This window comes from Pygocentrus nattereri, chromosome 27 (assembly GCF_015220715.1).
Source record: "Pygocentrus nattereri isolate fPygNat1 chromosome 27, fPygNat1.pri, whole genome shotgun sequence".
NCBI lineage: Eukaryota > Metazoa > Chordata > Actinopteri > Characiformes > Serrasalmidae > Pygocentrus > Pygocentrus nattereri.
In genome coordinates, this window is record NC_051237.1 from 4742988 (window position 1) to 4761948 (window position 18961).

At 38.7% G+C, this 18961-nt stretch overlaps 2 protein-coding genes and 1 pseudogene across 5 annotated transcripts; 1 reads left to right on the forward strand and 2 right to left on the reverse strand.

Moving 5' to 3' along the window:
* Positions 1-60: 60 nt before the first annotated feature.
* LOC108424425 lies at positions 61-4340 on the reverse strand (annotated as a pseudogene).
* Positions 4341-8533: 4193 nt separating this feature from the next.
* si:dkey-284p5.3 (uncharacterized protein LOC557830 homolog) lies at positions 8534-14097 on the forward strand. Of its 3 annotated transcripts, none has more exons than XM_017693515.2 (4): positions 8534-8774; positions 10564-10749; positions 13285-13329; positions 13441-14010. In XM_017693515.2, exons 1-4 carry the CDS (start codon positions 8684-8686, stop codon positions 13458-13460), a joined length of 342 nt encoding a protein of 113 aa, XP_017549004.1. In that variant the 5' UTR covers positions 8534-8683; the 3' UTR covers positions 13461-14010. The 3 variants fall into 3 exon arrangements, with proteins under 3 accessions (XP_017549004.1, XP_017548995.1, XP_017549014.1); XM_017693506.1 differs by having other exon boundaries at positions 8536-8774; positions 10558-10749; XM_017693525.2 differs by lacking the exon at positions 8534-8774 and adding an exon at positions 9026-9167 and having other exon boundaries at positions 13441-14097.
* rida (reactive intermediate imine deaminase A homolog) lies at positions 14093-18951 on the reverse strand. Of its 2 annotated transcripts, none has more exons than XM_017693494.2 (6): positions 18809-18951; positions 17604-17709; positions 17395-17449; positions 17242-17310; positions 15024-15079; positions 14093-14557 (listed from the first exon to the last, which is right to left on the reverse strand). In XM_017693494.2, the coding sequence occupies exons 1-6, from the start codon at positions 18871-18873 to the stop codon at positions 14498-14500; spliced, it is 411 nt and encodes a 136-aa protein (XP_017548983.1). In that variant the 5' UTR covers positions 18874-18951; the 3' UTR covers positions 14093-14497. The 2 variants fall into 2 exon arrangements, with proteins under 2 accessions (XP_017548983.1, XP_017548974.1); XM_017693485.2 differs by lacking the exon at positions 18809-18951 and adding an exon at positions 18514-18665.
* Positions 18952-18961: the final 10 nt, after the last annotated feature.

The following is an 18961-nucleotide window of genomic DNA, read 5'->3' on the forward strand; positions in this document are numbered from 1 at the left end:
CATTGCTGCTCTCAAGCCTCATTGTGTGATATGCTCTATAATGTATAACGTGAACGCTTTCATTAATACATTCTCATGCTCTTCCTTTTGACCTTGTTTAACTCTGTTTAATATTCATAGCGAATGTCATATGCAAGTGGACCAGTGATGGCAAAACCCAAGTAGAAGGACACCCTTTCTGTACTGAATCCAGATCTCACAGCATTAAGGAAGGCTGGATGAGCTGGGATTTTCAGTTTACCATACTCAGTGTAAACCTCCCCTTGCTTAACAGTTCTGTATAATCTGAGCAGGCAGTCTTTAATATCTTTCTGAGCAAAGATGTCTCCACTCTGCCAAAGCCTGTTGCTTTTTTTTGGGTCTTTTGAGTAGTACAGTTTTGCTTTTTACCCAGCAAAAAATGAGAAATAGCGCCTCTCTTGCATAACGAATTGGGCAGCTGACGACGAGAAGAACTGCGTATGGAATTGACATAGATTCTTATGTTTTTGTCAGGAACTGATGAAGATGAACAAGGCCAAAGTAGCAGTAACGCCAAGTAGTAGGGCTCAGGAGACGAGTACTGGACTCCCTCAAAAGATGAATGAGATCCTTCTCACTCATTGCACACTTTGATTTGGGTTTGATGAGATGCAGGATTATGTTGGTCAGTATGAGGTTTGTCTTGAAATTTGGACTTCTGAATTTCACACGCTTATGTAAAAACTGATAGCATTCTTTTATTTTTTCCATTGTTTCTCCACTTCTGTTCTCTAAGTGCTGAAACAGCCCTGCAAAAGTGTCAGCTTTCTTTTCTTCCAGAAACATTTCACATGCTTCAATGTCCATGTTCTCACAAAGAAATTTCTTGCCTGTATGCGCTTGTGACCATTCAGCCTCTGAATAGAAGAATGAAATATACTTCTTGAAGTATTCTGATATCTTCCGTCAGCACCTGTGGTCTAACTCCTCCTCAAATTTCGTGCTTTTCAAGTAAAGTAGCTGTCAAAGAATTCAAAACTAGTCTTTGCCTGCTTCTTCAACCCACGGAGGAATGGTTCGTGCTTCTTCAGAACAGCTATGTATTTCTGATTCATGTCATTGTCCTCAAAATGAATGCTCTCAATAGGAATGCTACCTTTTGAGGAAACTCTGCATGTATCTTCTTGTGAGTGGATCTTTTCCATTGAAAAATGGGGTGCTGCTGATCAAATCAAAGACTGTGAGTGCTGTTTCTATAAGCCCCATGTCCACATACTGGTTGTAGCCTTTAGTAAGATGGTTATCTTCATAAGGCTCATATTCAGTCTTTGACAGTTTCTGTGCCTTTTGGAAAGCACTGGTTGCCTTTTTTGCAAGCTCGAGGTAGGTGTCGAAATTTCCCCAGGATACGAGGCATCTCCTGCTCCTTCTCTCTTTTAATTTTGTACTTCAGGTGTTTTTTGTGGATCTGGCCTATTGTATCAACAGTGAAAGGGTTTTCTATGATGTTTATCACACTTTCTGCACAATCAAGGGCCTGACAGAAATCTCTGCCATAAAGGTAAAGATACCGGGCCAAGGCTTGGGGAATGGAAGCACTTGTCTCATATCTTGATGATGCTTTCATAAAGATGTCTTGAACTTTTTGTCTCCCTTCGTCTGTGTGGATTTTTTCAATCAACAGAGAGAACTGAGTGTCTCTCTCATTTTCCACATTGCGCTGCCTCTCAATCCGCGTGCACTGAATGGAGTGTATTAAGGCATCTTTCCCCAGTCTGGTTTTAAAAAACAAATCACAGTGGAGTAGATCCATGGTAATGTCACTTTTCTTTATGCTGTATGTTAAATCCAGCTCCTCAAGGCATGCCCAGGCTATGTCATGGTGAAGAATGCGGATGGCAGAGTACTCCCCACACTGGTCAACTCTAAATTCAATAAGCAAATTTGAGTAAGGTTCCATTCGCTCAAGAACAGTTTCTTTTCCCCATAGGAATGATTTCATCCCAAGAAAGTCTTCACAAACTGACTGAGAAATATATGAATCAGTAACAAAGGAGTTCAGCAGTGCCATGATTGAGAGGAGTTGGGCTTGCTTGTTGCCCCTGTCAAGATCCTTCAGCGTATTACAAAATATTTCTTGTCAAAGTTTGATTTCATGATCATAAAACTGTAGGCATTTTCAGGCCTTTTATGATTTTCCTTAAGTTCTTGCAGTTTCTCTTCAAAGTCGTCTTGCTCTTTCTTTGTTAGCTCTTGTAATATACTGACTCACCGTCTCACAGAATTTGTGCTAATCTTTCGAGAAATGAGTCCGAATACAGTTCAGAATGATGACCAGTGAGTTTGCATTCTTTTGTTTTTTGCTTAAGCGTCTTCATCTAACGTCCTACGAATGCAGTTCCTCAGATTTTCCACATCTTCTGTATCTTTGGAATCATCAACCAACAGAAGAACTGGTGTTTGAAGAGATTCATCACTTTTCCCATACTTCATCAAGTACTTTATTTGTGATGCCACCTGATCTTCTGAGGAGCTGTCCTTTAGAACTGCACATCTGAGCTGATTTCGAAGGTCCCACATTACATGCATTGCTAATGTTGTACCTCTACATCAAGGATGGTGAAACAGATTCACCAAGATGCATGTGCTTTTAGGGTCCTTGATCTGAGATGTTTCCATTGTCCTCACGGCTTCATATTTGTCTCGTTTGATGAACGGCTTCGCTTTCTGTTTCTCTGAGAAATAGAAGTTCCGCCATTTTCCTCCTCCTGTAAAATTCTTCCTCAGTCTTGAGTTTTAAATCTTGAAATTCGGAGTTGTTTTCATCATGAACATTCTCGCACTTGTTTTCACTCAATATGTCTAAAGCTGTCATTACCTTCTGTTTCAGGATGACAGAACTAGAGCCAGCTGATGGCAGTAACTTCCCATAGGACTGAGGGTTTGGTCCCAGTTTCATTACAATTCCATTCACTTGGCTGACATCCAGCTCAAAGATGGACTGCCTGGTGATGTCAAACTCATATTTCTTTTGAATGAGACTTTGCCATTTTTCAAATTATCTCTTGCTTTCACAGATATGCAAGATGTTCTGTTCCCCACCACACTGCCTGTGGAACGTCATGAATGTATCAAAAATGGGATCTTTCTCCAACTCTACAGAAGAAAGCAACAGAAATATGACCAGGCATCTTCTACCAGGAAGGACTTCTGTTTTGAAGAGAATTGAAACCATTTGCTCTAATTCCCTGTATGTTCTTCTCAACCAGGTTTGGTTGTCTAGATGGCTACTAGATTCAGAGTCCAATTCAAACCTTCCATTGCAAAACCCAGCTCGTTTGTTTGTAGAGATTAAAGTTTTTAATCACTGCACTTGGTTCCCCATGAAAGTGGATTGGAAAGTGTAGATGTGCGATTCGGGATTCTCTGTACAGCTTATATGCACCGTTAATGGCTGAATTAGGATCAAAGTCCAAAACACAAAACAAATTAAGTTTGCAAGGAAACTGGAGGTGTTCGATTTGGTCAGTATCACTTTTGTTCATTATGATGATAAAGTAACTGTAGTGATCCAGTGTTGATCCTCCACATGTCAGCATGTTCCTGAGCTATACACCATGATTTGTTTCCTTTTTCACCTCTGTCTTTGAGTCCGTTGATGAAATGCAGATGTGGTCTATGAACACAAAACCACAAAAAATGTACAGCAAGCTACTGGAGTAATGATTATTGCACTTATTATCCCAAACAGCCACATCATCTAACATACCACAATGAGCTTTAGGACCCGAGCTAAATTTATAACAAAATCAAATGCTTTTCTTGAGTTTCTTACCGATATCCTTTGTCAGGCTTTCCACAATGTCATTCTGTGGAATCTTCTCTAATATACAGGAAGTGATTTTCAGTGCATTTTCATCCCCATAAAATCTGATAAAGTCTGCAATGTCTGTTCTTTCGTTCGTCTCCAGCTGACACACAGGAATGGTTTTGCATTCATTCAGCACAGGTTCATTTAAGTATCTTTTAAACTTTTTGAAGTTTTCTTCTGTAAGTTCCTCCAGACAGTTAATAAGCAATGTAAAGGTCTGTAGAAAAAGAAGAAAATGTTGGTATTTTTAACCAGATGTATTCAGCTTGAATGTGTTTTATTCTTAATAAGCACAAATAGTAGCATTTATTCTGGTTTAAAATACTGTTGTAAAATAAAAATGTCTAATTGGAGGTTCCTGTTATATTGCATCTTGTATTGCATGATGTTCACCGTTATGACATACCTGATTGTCCTTTTCTGTTCTCCCAGTGAAGTGTCTCTGACTCTCTGTCTTTGCGGAGGCATCTGCTGTAGATTTAATGTTTGTTTGTCTGTGATTGTGCATCTCTTGTTTGAAGGAGGCTGTTGTGTCACTCAGCTTTATGTGTTTCATTTACAGCATTTAGTTTCTTCAATCGGGACATGATCCTTACAGCTGGACCATGCTCTATTCCCATATTGAGTGGAACTTGCTTTTCAAAGCACAGTAGATCTTCTCTTGACACTTCTTCTTTAATAAGCTTGTCTGCATATTTCTGGTGAATTTGAACCTCTTCACAAAGCCCTGTGTAAACATGCCCTTTTGTCCGTTTTTCAATCAGATGATGTTTATAGTCAGCAATGGCAATTTCTTTTTGCAGAGAGACAGAGAGGAATTGGTCAGTCAACGGTAACCTGGAGACCAAAAAGTAATGCACACACAGTTCCAGTTTGACTGAGGTGTGGTGGCTTCAGTAAGTCGTACAGACGAGGATTTCTTTACTTTAAATTTCAGCACCAACACATTACAGTCTTTAGCAGCAGTGCTAATTTTTGCTGGACTGAATCACAGATCACTCTTTATGTTGTTATTGTTAGTTATCTATTTTTTTTTTAATCTAGAAAACTGATGTTGCAAGTTGTCAGTCAACCACTGTCCACTGTTTTAATTCCAGTGAGACAAGCATGCTGTTGCCATAGGTAAGAGCATGTGTAGATATTAAAGCCAAGGTGCTACACTAGTACTGTCTGTATGTGTATCAGCTAAATGTATCAGCTAAATCAGCAATGATGTTGTAGACTGATATGATGAAAGGGGGGGGGGGGTCTCATTGGGTGTTCAGCATCCCTAAAGCTCTAATCCTAGAATCGCCCCTGTCATGAAGAAAATGTAGTCAAAAATGTGTAGCTTGACACCACCGACTACTTGCTGGATCCTACTATCACTGTATTTACACGAGTGTAATAGTGGTCTGCGTTAAACACACGCTTACAGGTTTCTCTTGAAACCTAATGTACTGGGTACACCCACTCAAGCTCAGTCCTTAACTCATCCATCAGTAAAGTAAACTTAAGTATGATTTTATTGTAATACGTATTGCATACAGATCTTTGAATGCAAGAAAGGTTTCTAGGCTATTTTTGTAAAAATTCTTGGTTTAATTTAGTCGGAATATTACAAATAGTCAGTTTGAGTATCGCTGCAAATGTCAGAAGTGGGTCGTTGCTGCTTGTGTGGGTTTCTGTGGGGAGGGGATATTGTGTGAAAATACAGACATCTCTGCAGGGTACTATGATAATGTTTGATGGGATGTCCCTTCAATGCAAATCCATCTTTAATGAATTCACTTAAACCCTGACCACCATACCTTGATTGCATGTTTAGGTCAAGGCAGCTGTCAGTGGCATTACCTGTTGTAGTTTTTGTAGATTGTAAGGACCTCCTGAAAATACAAGATTACAAGACAGAAAAAGATGATTAGCCAATACTGACAAATGAGGATGTGTTAGAAATGTAGTATTAATTAAGTATGCACATTTAAAACACATGTACTTCCTCAGTTGAGGTGTTTGTTTCAGAAAGTCCAGTTGATTAGCAAAAAAGTGTTACTGAAACACTCTACCTCAGCCTGACAGCGGTTGAGCTGTTTCCTTCTACATACTGGCATTACCATTGATATTGTCAATTTAACCGTTTATGTTTGTCTTAGAAATAAATCATTTGCATCAAAAATATTTAAATGAAAATTTTTTTAAGATGCTTTTTCAGATAGGCCTTGTGATGCACTGATGACCTGTTCAGGGTGTTTCCTGTCTTCCTCCCAGTGAGCGCTGGGATAGGCTCCAGCACCCCCCGTGACCCAGGAGGATAAACGGGTTAGATTATGAGTGAGTGAGTGAGTGAGTGAGTGAGTGAGCAATGAGTTTGTCAGCTAGGTGTCCAAAGGTTTAAACTTTTGACTGAAACTGAAAGCTTTTTCTGGTTATTTTTATTTTTTCAAAAGCGTGATATTACCTTACTGGAAACTTTTTACCTGATCAGATTTCTTACCTGCTCCAGTTCTTACTCTAAACCGATATGTAGCTCATTTTAGACGGTCCTCAGCCTCCAGGCGAGTAAGGGAAATGAAACTTATCTCTTAATTGTGTTTTGCTTTGCAGCACCCCCCCTTTATTCACCTCTGTTAAAGACATTCACGAAGTAGCTCTGTACTGATCTCCACCGCATTAGGCAAATTAGTGAAACACTGTTACCGCAACTTGATGACAATATTGCCTCACACTGCACTGAACAAATAAGAGGTTATATTTGAAATATAAGAAGTAGACTGAGAACAGTAACACCAGGAAACTTAAGGCAGCCAAGTAGGTAGTCACTTTAGTTTGGTCATTACATGTAATACCCTCTGCAAATATTGACACCTCTGAAAATCACAAGCAAAATGAGCTGAAAATTATTTCTCATTACTTATTCTTTTGATCTTTCATTCAAAATGTTAGCAAAAAACTAACCTTTATTTAAAATCATGAATAAAAGGAAAAACTAAATCTTGTCATGAGAGATATATATATAATTTTTTTAAAATCTCTTAAATGGCTATAAGAAAATAGCTAAACAGTTGAAAATTCCCACTATCAGGGCTATAATTAATAACTTTAAAACAACTGGAAATGTTAAGAATCTGCCTAGAAGAGGATGTGCACAGTGAAGAGGATAGAAAAAGAATCTCCAAGGATCACAGCCGTCGCAACGTTTAACCTCCATTGTACAGACCCCCGCGCCCCTTCACTCAGTCACTCGGCTTCTCATCAAGATGGTGTTGTACAGTATTGAGCATCACATCGTGGTATGCAGTGTATTTTTTGTTCAGATTGCTTCATCTTAATGAGAGTTACAACAGAATATTTGGGGCCTCTTTCAAGTGAATCTCCCTGTATAACCACAAGTTGTTTGATGTGTTGCCAGAAGGAGCCCTCTGCTGTCAAGGACCAACAAACTCAAACTCCTACTGTTCTAATAAACACCAAAGGTGAGTTTGGCATGGACATGAAGATAGCCATGCAGAAAAATACCTTGTCGCCACTGTGAAGTATGGTGGTGGACCTGTGATGTTGTGGGGCTGTTTTTCTTCCAGAGGCCCTGGACAGTTTATTTGGATATGTGGTATCACAGACTCCATCAAGTACCAGCAGATGTTTAATCAATACTTGACTGCTTCAGCTAGGAGGTTTAAACTGGGCCATAGTTTGGTTCTTCCGTAGGACAGTGACTCAAAGCTCGCCTCAGAATGAACACAAAAATGGTTCACTGAACACAGAACTCAGAACTTCTGAGGCAAAGGAAAGCGCCATACTTTGTGGTGCATCACACTAACCCAAATGTCCAGGGAACACCGATACAGAACACAAAGCTTGGTTATTGAAACATACTGATGTCTGAAGTCATCCTAGACGTCAAGTGCTGCCTAAATAAGAATTAAACTCTTTGTGTGAAAGTGAATAAACAGCGCCGGTAGCATAACATGAGTTCCATATGGGTACTAGCAGACAGAGCATTCTTGAACACATAGATGCTGTATTTAAAGTACTTGATCTTAGTTACTTCAGAATTATGGCCATTGCATCAAATAAAATGTAATTCTGAAAGTGAGCATGAAAAAATATGATTTCAGAGGTTTTGAAATGTTTCTTTTATATTTCTATGTGCACACATTTGGTGCTCAAACAAAGTTATGCAGACCACGTGCGGTGTGAAGGAAAAATACTGAGCGGGGACCGTTAAGTTACTCAGACTGCATGTGTGGAAACAGCGGCATCTGGAGGCACTTTTTGGAAAAACAGGAGGATGATAGGCCCGTGATGGTTCAGTGTAAACAGATTCACCATCATGTAAAGGCAGTTCATAGCGTCAAAAAGATGGAGATATGACTCGAAGGTTTGGGGTGTAGACTTAAATAAACGCTAAATCCCAATATTTACATGTCTAACTATTCGAGATCATTTGATACTTTCTCCTTGTTGTTCGTATCGCAGTTTTAAAACACGGTGGTAAATTTTGCTGGAGTTAATACTCAGACAAAGGTCTGTGACTTTTAGTCTCAGGTAAATGTATGAAAGAAATGGTTAATAAGGCTGCGTATTATAAGTAATAATTAATCGCATATTTCAATAAACGTGCATTTCGGTATATTCACAATTTCCAAACCATGTATTTTTCATACGCAGGAGGCGTGGCTTGCCGGAATACGGGTGGGGAAAGAAATAACGCGGGATCAGGTTGAAACTAACGCTTGTGAGTTCAGCAGATCTCTCTGGACCGTGTGGTCAGCACTGCTCCTCTGTCTATGCAGAGCTCTGACACAGGAGCTTCTATCCCAGGACTTTCACTCCCACCGACGTCCCCTTGTACTTCTATGTTAGCAGGACAGAATGGGATGTACTGCTAGCACTCACACAACAGCTCAAGACACAACTCGACCAAACTCAAAACCAGAGGAATGCAATGGGGCGAGTACGACAGGTAAGAGTGTTTTCAGTCTCCCATATTCATGTCTTCCTCAAGTCTAGTTTCAGGTTGAGCTGACTCTCAAAGTGTTAATGGTTTTTATACATTTACTATAGTAATTTCCCATTCAGGGTCCTGGACTGGCAGACATATTGTTGTGGCTCTGCTGGTGGTGCTACATCTGTCAGTAATTCTTTATACAGTCAGTCAAAATATTACAACATGTCCACAAGACTAATGAAGTGTCAGCTATACTTTGGCTTGTTAGGTTAAAAATAGCTTTATTTCAGCCTTGAGCTCAAGGCTTTCTTCCTCTGTTTTCTCAAGAGATGCTGTTCCATTGGAAAATTACCTTTTGGTTTCTGCTGGGAAAACCTCATTACAGCTGTACACTCACAACTCCCCATGGTAATTTACCCCCAGTGAATGAAAGCTGCAAAGATGTTTCATGTTTTACTGAAACATTTACTGTGCTAGGCAGTACATTCAATAAAAAGATATATAAGAATGTATTGATGATGCAAAGAAGTCTGTAAAGTAGAGGAAAACTAGGGGGATTAAGCTGTTCCCAGAAAGACTCCCCTTAGCTCCTTACTGGCTCTCTCAGCAGAAGTATTCACATTTATATATATGGCATCTTGTTATAATAGCCAGTGCTTTTAATTCCATGAAGCTGGAACGTGGCTTTAGGGGAACATTTCATGCAAATATTATGGATAGAAGAGCAAATAAGAGAATGTGTCATGTTACCACATCTGCATGTTACAGACTATACTGGTACAGCTGGCATACTGTACATTACAGCTAGTGATTTGAAGGGCCGTAGAGCTTTTCTCTTCGGAGTACTAAGTTGTTAAAACTGCCTAAAGGAGAAAAAAATCATTATGGGAAAGAAATTAAACAGATTAAGAATAAGATAATCCTTTATTAGTCCCACAGTGGGGAAATTCACAAGTGGGGAAATTCACAATATATTGACATCAACAATTTCCAGAGGGTCAGCCACGAAACCATGAGCTTTCTTGGCACAAGTATGTCAGATACGGTACCTTTATTATGTTACATGAAAAATTTGTACCTTTCATTGACTTAATGATCAAGCCTAGCAGTTAATGTATCAGCTGTGTGACACAATCAAGTCCAATACAGTATATAAACAGTATATAAACCAGCAGCATTAGATTACATGTGTAAGGCATTTTGGTGGATGAAAAAGAGTTGATAACACAGTGAGGCTCTTTACGTCATACAGAAAATGACTGATCATTTCTTGGTGCAGTCAATATTGGCAAAAAGAGAAGACGGATGAAGAAGTGCAAGGAAATTACAGCTTGACCAAAATGTCATCCCATCCTGCCAAGAGTGCAAAGAGATTACCCTCACAATTCACCTCTTCCAGTTGCAAGTGTAGAGTGTAATCTAAGCTCACTCGGTTAAATAATGAAGTTTCCTGGTTCATCTACTGGCAATTCACTCACCCCTTGTTTGTTTGTGTTTGACTTCAGCCACCATTATCTGTAACTTAAACAAATGTTAACTATTCAGCAGTTTCCTTCATGTTACATGCCACTGAATCCAAAACGAAGCATGGATATAATTTCAGCATGGAAATTCTATTATGAAACATAACATAGTTTATCTGTTTATGTGAACATATTATAGACATGCAGTTAGTAACCAACTTTGATGGAATTTGTTTCTCACTCAGGATGTTTATATACATAGTCCTTGACCAAATAAACATAAGAATTATCTAATACATAACATAACAAATATGCAAATGTCCCAATCTCACAAGGAACAGCTACAGAAAATGTAAAAAACGAGGCAGCAAATGAGTCTGCCCCAGAAGCGGCCGATGAGAAATCGGAGGAGCCGCAGAGCTCTGAAGCTGCTGCAGCTGAAAAGCAGCCTGAGTCTGATGCTCCTCCAGCCGACTCCACCACACCAGAGGCTGCGCCAGAGCCGGCACCTGTGACTCAAGATGAAGGTACATAATATAACTTGTACTCGTCTCCTGCTTCTGGCCAGGCAAATAGGCTGGTCAGTTCAAACAAGCTTATCTTCACATGCAAAACAAGCAACATGCTCCCTTTTAGTGGTCATGCAAAAGAAATATCCCTACTCTCTTGAGAAACTGTTTCTACTTATTTCAAACACGTCACTTATGAACTGGATTGAACACTAAAACAGATCACGTGTTACTGCCTCACAAAATACTTTGCGTGAAAGCATATTTTAAAATTTCATACTTCAAGAAGTGCGTCATCACTGTTGTAGCAAAACCTCACGTTTTAGAAATGGTGAATTTAATAGGAGATAGAAAAGTTCTTAATTTTATTGTATGTGAATTTAATGAGACTTTATTCCAAGTAATCAACCCCTCATTCTAATTCTGTTGGTCCACTTGCCATGGATTATTCGCATAATGTACAGGGCAGTTGCCGTTTTTGAAAACGGAATTGAAATGGCTGTGACGATATTTTCATAAACTGGTAAATCAATGAACAGTGATACAAATGGCCCCTTTATTCAGTGTTAGATGATTGACAAAGTCCATATCTACCCTGGTTAAGTTTCCCTTTTCTTTCTACAGGCCTCCCCACAGGCTCTGTTTCCGAGGGTTTCTATTACACAAGAATTTTCTGTCACCTAATGAACTAACTGAACACACATGGCCAGACAGAACTCAAATGAAACACATCAGATGATATGTATATGTGTGTGTGTATATATATATATATATATATATATATATATATATATATATATATATATATATATATATATATATATATAGACATTTGAATGAAAGCCCAAAATGTGATATTACACTATTTACTTACCTATGTATACCTATGCCTTATTGATCAAATAACCCTTAATATTGGAGTGTTACTGCTATACCATCCTGGATTGTGTTTATCTGCAAGGTTCCTGTCTAAGTCAATGACCTAATTGCAGGTTTATATAACCCTGGGTATGAAACCATGTCTCACTGTCATGATGGAGATAAATACAAATGAGTTGACTAATGCAAATGTCTGTGTGAACATATGAACGAGACACTCTGACTGTATTACATGCAAAATGGCAAACCACAAAGTAGAACTCAATCAGATATATGTCCAGAGTATCCAAGAGTAACACCCAATAGTCCAACATTTCTTCTAAAATACATAATAGGGAATTTGTTCCCCCTTTAACTGCACTAACAGCCTCTGCTCTCCTGGGCAGGATTTCCACTAAATGTTGGCTCATTGCTGCTGGGATTTGATTCCATTAAGCCACGAGAGCATTAGTGAAGTCAGCATTGATGTTGACCAATTAGATTTGAATCACAAATGGCACTCTAACTAAACCCAAAGGTGTTCAATGGAGCTTCATCAGTCCTGTTCATCCAAAACGTATTGTCTTGTGCTTTATCACTCTAGAGAGCCCAGTTCGCTGCTCCACAGCCCAGTGCTGTGACATTTTTTGGCACTCTGGTCAATGCTTTTGAGAGTGCATCTGCTTTTCTGGAGATTATACTGGTGTACAAGCACAACTGAACACCTTTGTCTGCAGTAGGTTTGCCATAGCAGGGTATGTAGTGCCTGTTTTGCTGTATGAAAGTCGATATTTTTTATTTAATATAATCAATTATTTTTGCCCTCAAGACTCCATTATCAGATTAACTAGGACATTATTGTGATTATAGTGAAGCGTTTAAACTCTGCATTGAGCTGCTAGTGAGCAATGATGGCAAAACCCGGGATGAGAATCCCCTGCTGTGAAAGCAATCCAAAACGGCAGAACTGCAGCTTTCATGGTATAAAAATAATTTAACTTCCATATTAAAAGTAGAATTTGAACACAATAAAACATTTTTATAAATGTTGATCTAATTGCTTACATATGACAACGAAAAACCAGTTTGCCTTTTGAAGGAAAGAATGCAGCGTTCAATTGAGGAACCTAGAAAAAGGTTAACCAGCCAAATCCAAAATGGATATTTCTAGACATATATTGTACTTTACTATGCCAAATTTATTTGAAAGCTGTTAAAATTACATATGCAAATATTTAACTTCTGATGCAGACTTAATTAGCCAAAATATGGCATAGTCAAATAAAATAATTTCATAATGTAAGGCCTTGATAAATCTGGAGATATAATGGATTCTTTGGAATTGCTTGCAGTTTAAAGATCAACTACTAGACAATCTATTAAAGTTCAAACTGAACACTCTAATCTAGGTTCGTGGACATGGATTCATTTTAGTCTTGTGTTATAGTTTTAATTTTACTATAGCAAATCCTGTTTAGGTTTATGGATACTGGGGGTCTAAACTGGCTCTCTATCTTCCAGCAGTGATCTTTGGACTATGATGCTTTAGTTGAACAAAATCTAAAACTAGTTTTGTTTTTTTATTCCTTCCTATCCTGTTAATTCAGACAGAAGGTTATTAGCATTACTGAAAGGGTATAATCTAAGCCAAGCATTATGACATTATGAATGTATATTTTGTTCCTCCTTCGAAAGCTTCAACTTCAGCTTCAGCAGAAAACCAGGCAGAGTCAACCCCAGGTGAGTAAACTTTGTAAAGAACCAACTACAGGTATCATTTCTGATTATCACTCCCATAAAACACCTCTCTCTCTCTCTCTCTCTCTCTCTCTCTCTCTCTCTCTCATTCAGCACCCAGTGAAGGAAGTTAAGGCTACATTCACAAGCAATGACACACCAGAATCATCATGGGAAAGCTAAAAAACCTCTCACACATTTTAAAACAAAACGGGAAACTTTCAGGAGAGATGCTTGAAATCTGATATAACTTATTGTTAGCCTGTTGCCAAGATGCAGACTGACTGATCTTTCAGATTGGGGTCTAGCAGACATCACAGTGCCTTTCTCTTTGTCAGTGGTGTTGGGAACTTCTACTTTTGTATATATACTTTAACTTTTAATGAACTTCAAATTAGAAAGATCATCTCTTTAGAACTGATAATGGCCTATGTTTGTGACAGAATGTAATGTTGGGATACTTCTTATTGCTGCCTCTTCTCAGATAAAATTGTTTAGACTCTGAAGTGCACTCTTCAAGATCCAGATAATGTAATGTTCATTCATATGGCATTCATATGTCTTCATCTTGTACATATAACAGTGTACAAAGCCAAAGAGTATGGGGAATGTCTGTAAATGCACCTAGGCTAATATACCACAAAATAATTTTGACTAATAAATCCATTACTGTGAGCATACAAACCAAGATTTATCTTTCTTTTGTAACAGTGAAAATGCAGCTATGAAACTTTGAAATATTGGGAAAAAAAATAAACACTTTAAATTAAAGCAAGTCCTGATTTTTAATGTGCTTTCCTATTTTAGTGTCTTAGATGCAACAAGAAACACATCACAGGGCTTGATAGAGGATTAAACATTTGGAAAAAAAGCACAATAATACTGCTAAGTGAAGTGTAGTCTTGAATTAGTCTGCATTATAGACTATATCACTACATTCACTTCCTCTAATGTCAGCTCACAGAAAGTACAAATCAAAACACCAACAGCAATACTAACATGTAATGGGTTGAATTGGCATGTGATATTATGACCATTCGTCAGTGCAAAGGAATGTATTTTCTTCTGTGTTTACAAAATCTGAAGGTATATCTCAGGATGAAGGCAGTTAGTGATCGAATTTTAGGCTCCTCAATTAAAGTTACAATTTATTCATGCTTGCGGCGGTTAGTCAGGAGGCATCCGTAATGGGTCCCAATACAGCAACTGCTTCGATCTCAACAAGACCACCCTTTAAAAAGGACAATAAAAACATGATGAGGAAAAAACAAAGTGTGGCCAGGCAAACTTATCATTTGTCATGGGGATTAAAAGAATAGCCCAGTGCAGTCAATGTTGTATTCTACTAATTTTATTTAAATAAGACAGAAATGTAACTGAACTGGCTGAACTAGCTCACTCTTTCATTTCAAGTAAAGTTTAGGGGCAATCCCATGAAGCAGGACATGTTTCATCCTACCTTTTTTGTAAAAGGTGAACAAATCAATAAAACAAATCAATAAACCTATATGGCACAAGTCTATATACCAGTAGAAGTGGATCAAAGTAGAACTTGCGATTGGTTGAGGAACTAAAAATGCTCCAGTTATTGATGTTCAGTCACACGAGGTTTTGATAAATTTGGGAACTGAAGATTCAGAAAAGATTTAATGAGCTTCAGTTTCACATCTACCACTTCATTACACCAGCATACTCACTCTGGGTAGAGCAGCGACTTGGTAAGCAGCCCTGGCTGGAAAGTTTCTGGTGAAGACTACAAAGAGAAAAAGACAATGAATTATCAAGGAGACGACTATATTGAATAAACTCTGGAAAACTCCCTATCAATAAAACATACAGGTAAAGAAGAGTACTGTGCAAAAGTCACCACTCTTTCATTTATTTAATTACAAATCAAAACAAGCATGTAGGTCAACATATTCTTTTTCATCACCAGGAAAAAACAGCTAGATTATAATATCTATTTTTTCTAAGAGAGACTTGTTTTTGTGTTTCAAAGAAATTTGCTGGGATATTTTCCACACCTCCAAAGTTTAGTCTCACAAGTTGATTTCTCTGCTTCTTATGTTCCAGTTAATCACAATTACATAAAACCTTACTCCACAGTGGTATTCTAGCCTTTTCTGTTATCAACAGCAGCTTCTTGACAGCTACACACCCTTTCAGACCCACAGTTGTTGGGAGTCACATTTTCTCTTATTCCTTTAAGAAATTTTAGTTTAATTAGTCCACAAATTTTTGAACTCCAGTTTTGGAAACTGCTATTTTCTATTGACTTTCCTCTTCCTTATGGGGGTGAATTATATCTAATTGCAGAAATCTGCCCTTTAGTTTTAAATGCATATTAAAAATACATTTATGAGGCAGCTAAGGTGTGTCTGGGTAGTTGCTTGTGTGTCTGTGAAGGGGAGCGTAATGTCAGTGCCTCATTTGGCAAGAGCTTTTGTTGGGAGGACTGAAAGGATGGAAGAGTTAGGATGCGCAAAAGTAAGTCTAACAACAGATTTGATATTTTACTTAGTGTCTGAGGTTTTTGCGTAATTTTCTGTAAATTTAAATATCCTGCTTTTTTTCCTTACACAGAGAGACAAATCATTAGCACTTAATAGCTGTTTATGGGAATAAATCGAACGGAAGGGTGGTCTCTGAGTTTTGTAAAGTTCTGTGTATTTTGTTTTTTTACTCGTATTCTCATTATGAACTACTGACATTCCCGAACACTATAATTTACAATGCTTCCCATCAGTTCCCCTCTAATATAGTGAACCCGTGAGCTACACAGCTCATGCACCCTGTACATTTCCTATCCAGAGATCAGTCACCTTGACCTTAAAAGGCTGGCGACAGCAGTTCTTGAATACTGAGAGTGTAGAGTTTCTTCCTGATACAACATAAATGACTGTTTCTGTTGTTCTTTGTCTATGATGAAGAGCCCTCACATCCTTTTGCGAACATTTATAATATTAAAAAGGTATAATGTATTTTGTCCATGAGTACATGGTGGGGGAAGGTAAGTTTGGCGTGCTAGGAGTCAGTGTAGACAGGCTGTCTGGAACAGAGGAAGCTTTATTTTCACCTCACTGCACTGTATCCCCTTACACACAGATACTACGATTGAATTACCCCTCTGCATGATATCAAAGAGGCAATACCCAACACTAGCCAAAGATGCCATTGTTTGCCCTTTGACCAATAAACTGTAACAGCCTAATGCAGCATATTGCAAAAACATCAACCTGCTGGTTGGCCAGGTGAGATATTTAGGAGTAGATTATGATAACAATAATGCTGAAACAGCTGAAACATTTTTATGGACAACACTCTATGTATCACATGGTGTATTCAAATGAAACCTGCAGCTGTAAGTGCAGTGGTGGTACACTGTATGTCCAACCATATATCCAAGACCCCTACTAATTAGTAAATTCAGCTCCTTTAAACTGTACAGACAGCTTATATAATCTCCATAAAAGGCACTGCCAATAGGATGAGACTCTGAAGCAGCTGCAAATGAGCCTAAAGTCAGCACTGGATTGAGGAGCAGTGGAACTGTGTCCCCTGGCATGAGTTGGAGTGGTGTTTGTTTTCCACAATTAATCGTCTAACATCAGTGGTTAACTTCAGTAATGCTATTATGGCTGAATGCAATCATACCCTCACAGCAATGTTCCAAAATCTAGTGCAAAGCCTTGCCGGGTGAGCAGAGGCTGTTACTGCAGCAAGTATGGACAAACTCATTATTAATACCCTAAATTTCAAAGGAAACACTGGAAAAGTAGGTGTCTACAAACTGTTGGAGGAACAGTGATGGTTCAACCACACCATGGAAAAACAGTGACACTATGTGGCAGCTTTTAAAGGTAGTTGTACCTCTAGCCAGTCTATGCAGGCATGTTGCTAACAGACCATACTTACATTGCTTGTAGACCTCATTGACATTGTTGAAGTCATTAATGTCTGCCAGGAGCACAGTTGTTTTGACAACTGCAAAAAAAAAAACATGATTTACAACTAATACGACATCATACACTGAATGCAGAGTATTCAGTCGATTAGCAGGTGACCTACCATTTTCATATCCACATCCTGCTGCTTTCAGAATCTCACCCATGTTTATAAGAGCCTTGAATAGACAGAAAAAGACATGGACATTTTTTTTGTATTTCATATTTTCACAGAAATTTACTCTGAGCTGTCCTGAGCTCAGTGGGATGCACTAATCTAAAATGGGCAAAGCTTAAAAAAGGCCAAAGGGCTCAATTTATATCCATTCTTACCTGTTTGGCTTGAGCCTGCACCCCTCCAGCCACTAACTGCCCTGATGCTACGTCCATTCCCAGCTGCCCAGACACATACACAGTGCGATCTACCACCACCGCCTGGCTGAATTCATGAGGAATAACCATAGATTTAATTTAACAGACATGATACAGGTTTGTGAATATGTAATGAAGAGGCAGCAGCTTATGGAGATGGTTTGGACTTTATGCTTTCCTGCCCCCTGCTGTAATATTGGCCATACACCAGTTAGCAACTGACCTACATTAAATTGACTTCTTCCACTGCGGAATTATCAGACGCAGTTTCTACTGTTTGATGTTTTTGTTTTTTTAAACTGTATTTTAATATCTGGAAGAGGTGAATTTAGAGCCAACATATAGTATAATCATAATATCTAAAAAAACTGCATTGAAAAGTATTTTCAATAACAGTAACTTACACACTGTTTTCATGAATTCAGGTGTGGGTGTTCTAGTAATGCTGATTCAACTTCATACTAATCCACTTGGAAAACATACAAAGGTTGAAAAGCTGCCAAGTAGAACAAACTGAATCTCCATAATTCAGGTTAGCTCTGCCACTCTTCTGCAGGCCATTGGCTGAGACGGTCCCTCCCCCAACCCACCAGTGCCCGGAATAAAATAGAATTACATACTTATTTTTAAAATAACTGCATAATTTGAAAAAGTCTAAGTGATGGGCAGCTTTGGAGGCAGGATGATAATGTCTATTGGATTTCTTTGCAGGATAAAACTGTTGGTCTCTTCAGACTGACAGAGGCTCTGCACCTGTCAATGTTAATCTGAGAAAGAGCAAGAGCAGTAAACAACATACAAGTAACCAAAATGTATTAAATGCACTTTAAGGCTTATGTATCAGTGATAATGTCAGGGACGTGCCACCTACCTATATATGCCTTGTCTAACTGGGGCTTTAGATGTGTATGGTATTTGCCTTCGAATAGCAGCCATCTCTTCCAACATGAGTGGATTAATAACTTTCACAAAGTGTCTGTGCTCGCCTACAGCCTCTGTCGACACGCCTCCGAGCAAAGTTTACACTGATCATTAACTTAGGGCACGAATTTGACTCTTGACAGCTTTGTTAATGCAGAAAGTTCAGACAGATTGGCGGCCACATGCACGAAGACTCAGAAATACTGTTTCAACCAGTGTTGTGCTAGAAATGTTGTATGCTTTACCTGTAAGGCCCGATTGCAGCTGGAGCAGCAGCAGTGGTGATAATTCGTCTTATTAGCGCAGACATGTCAGGCGGGTCGTTTCTACGAATGAGTGACAATCTCACTGGAGTTCGTACCGAGTGGGATAAAGCCTTGTTTTTATTTCCCACCTGT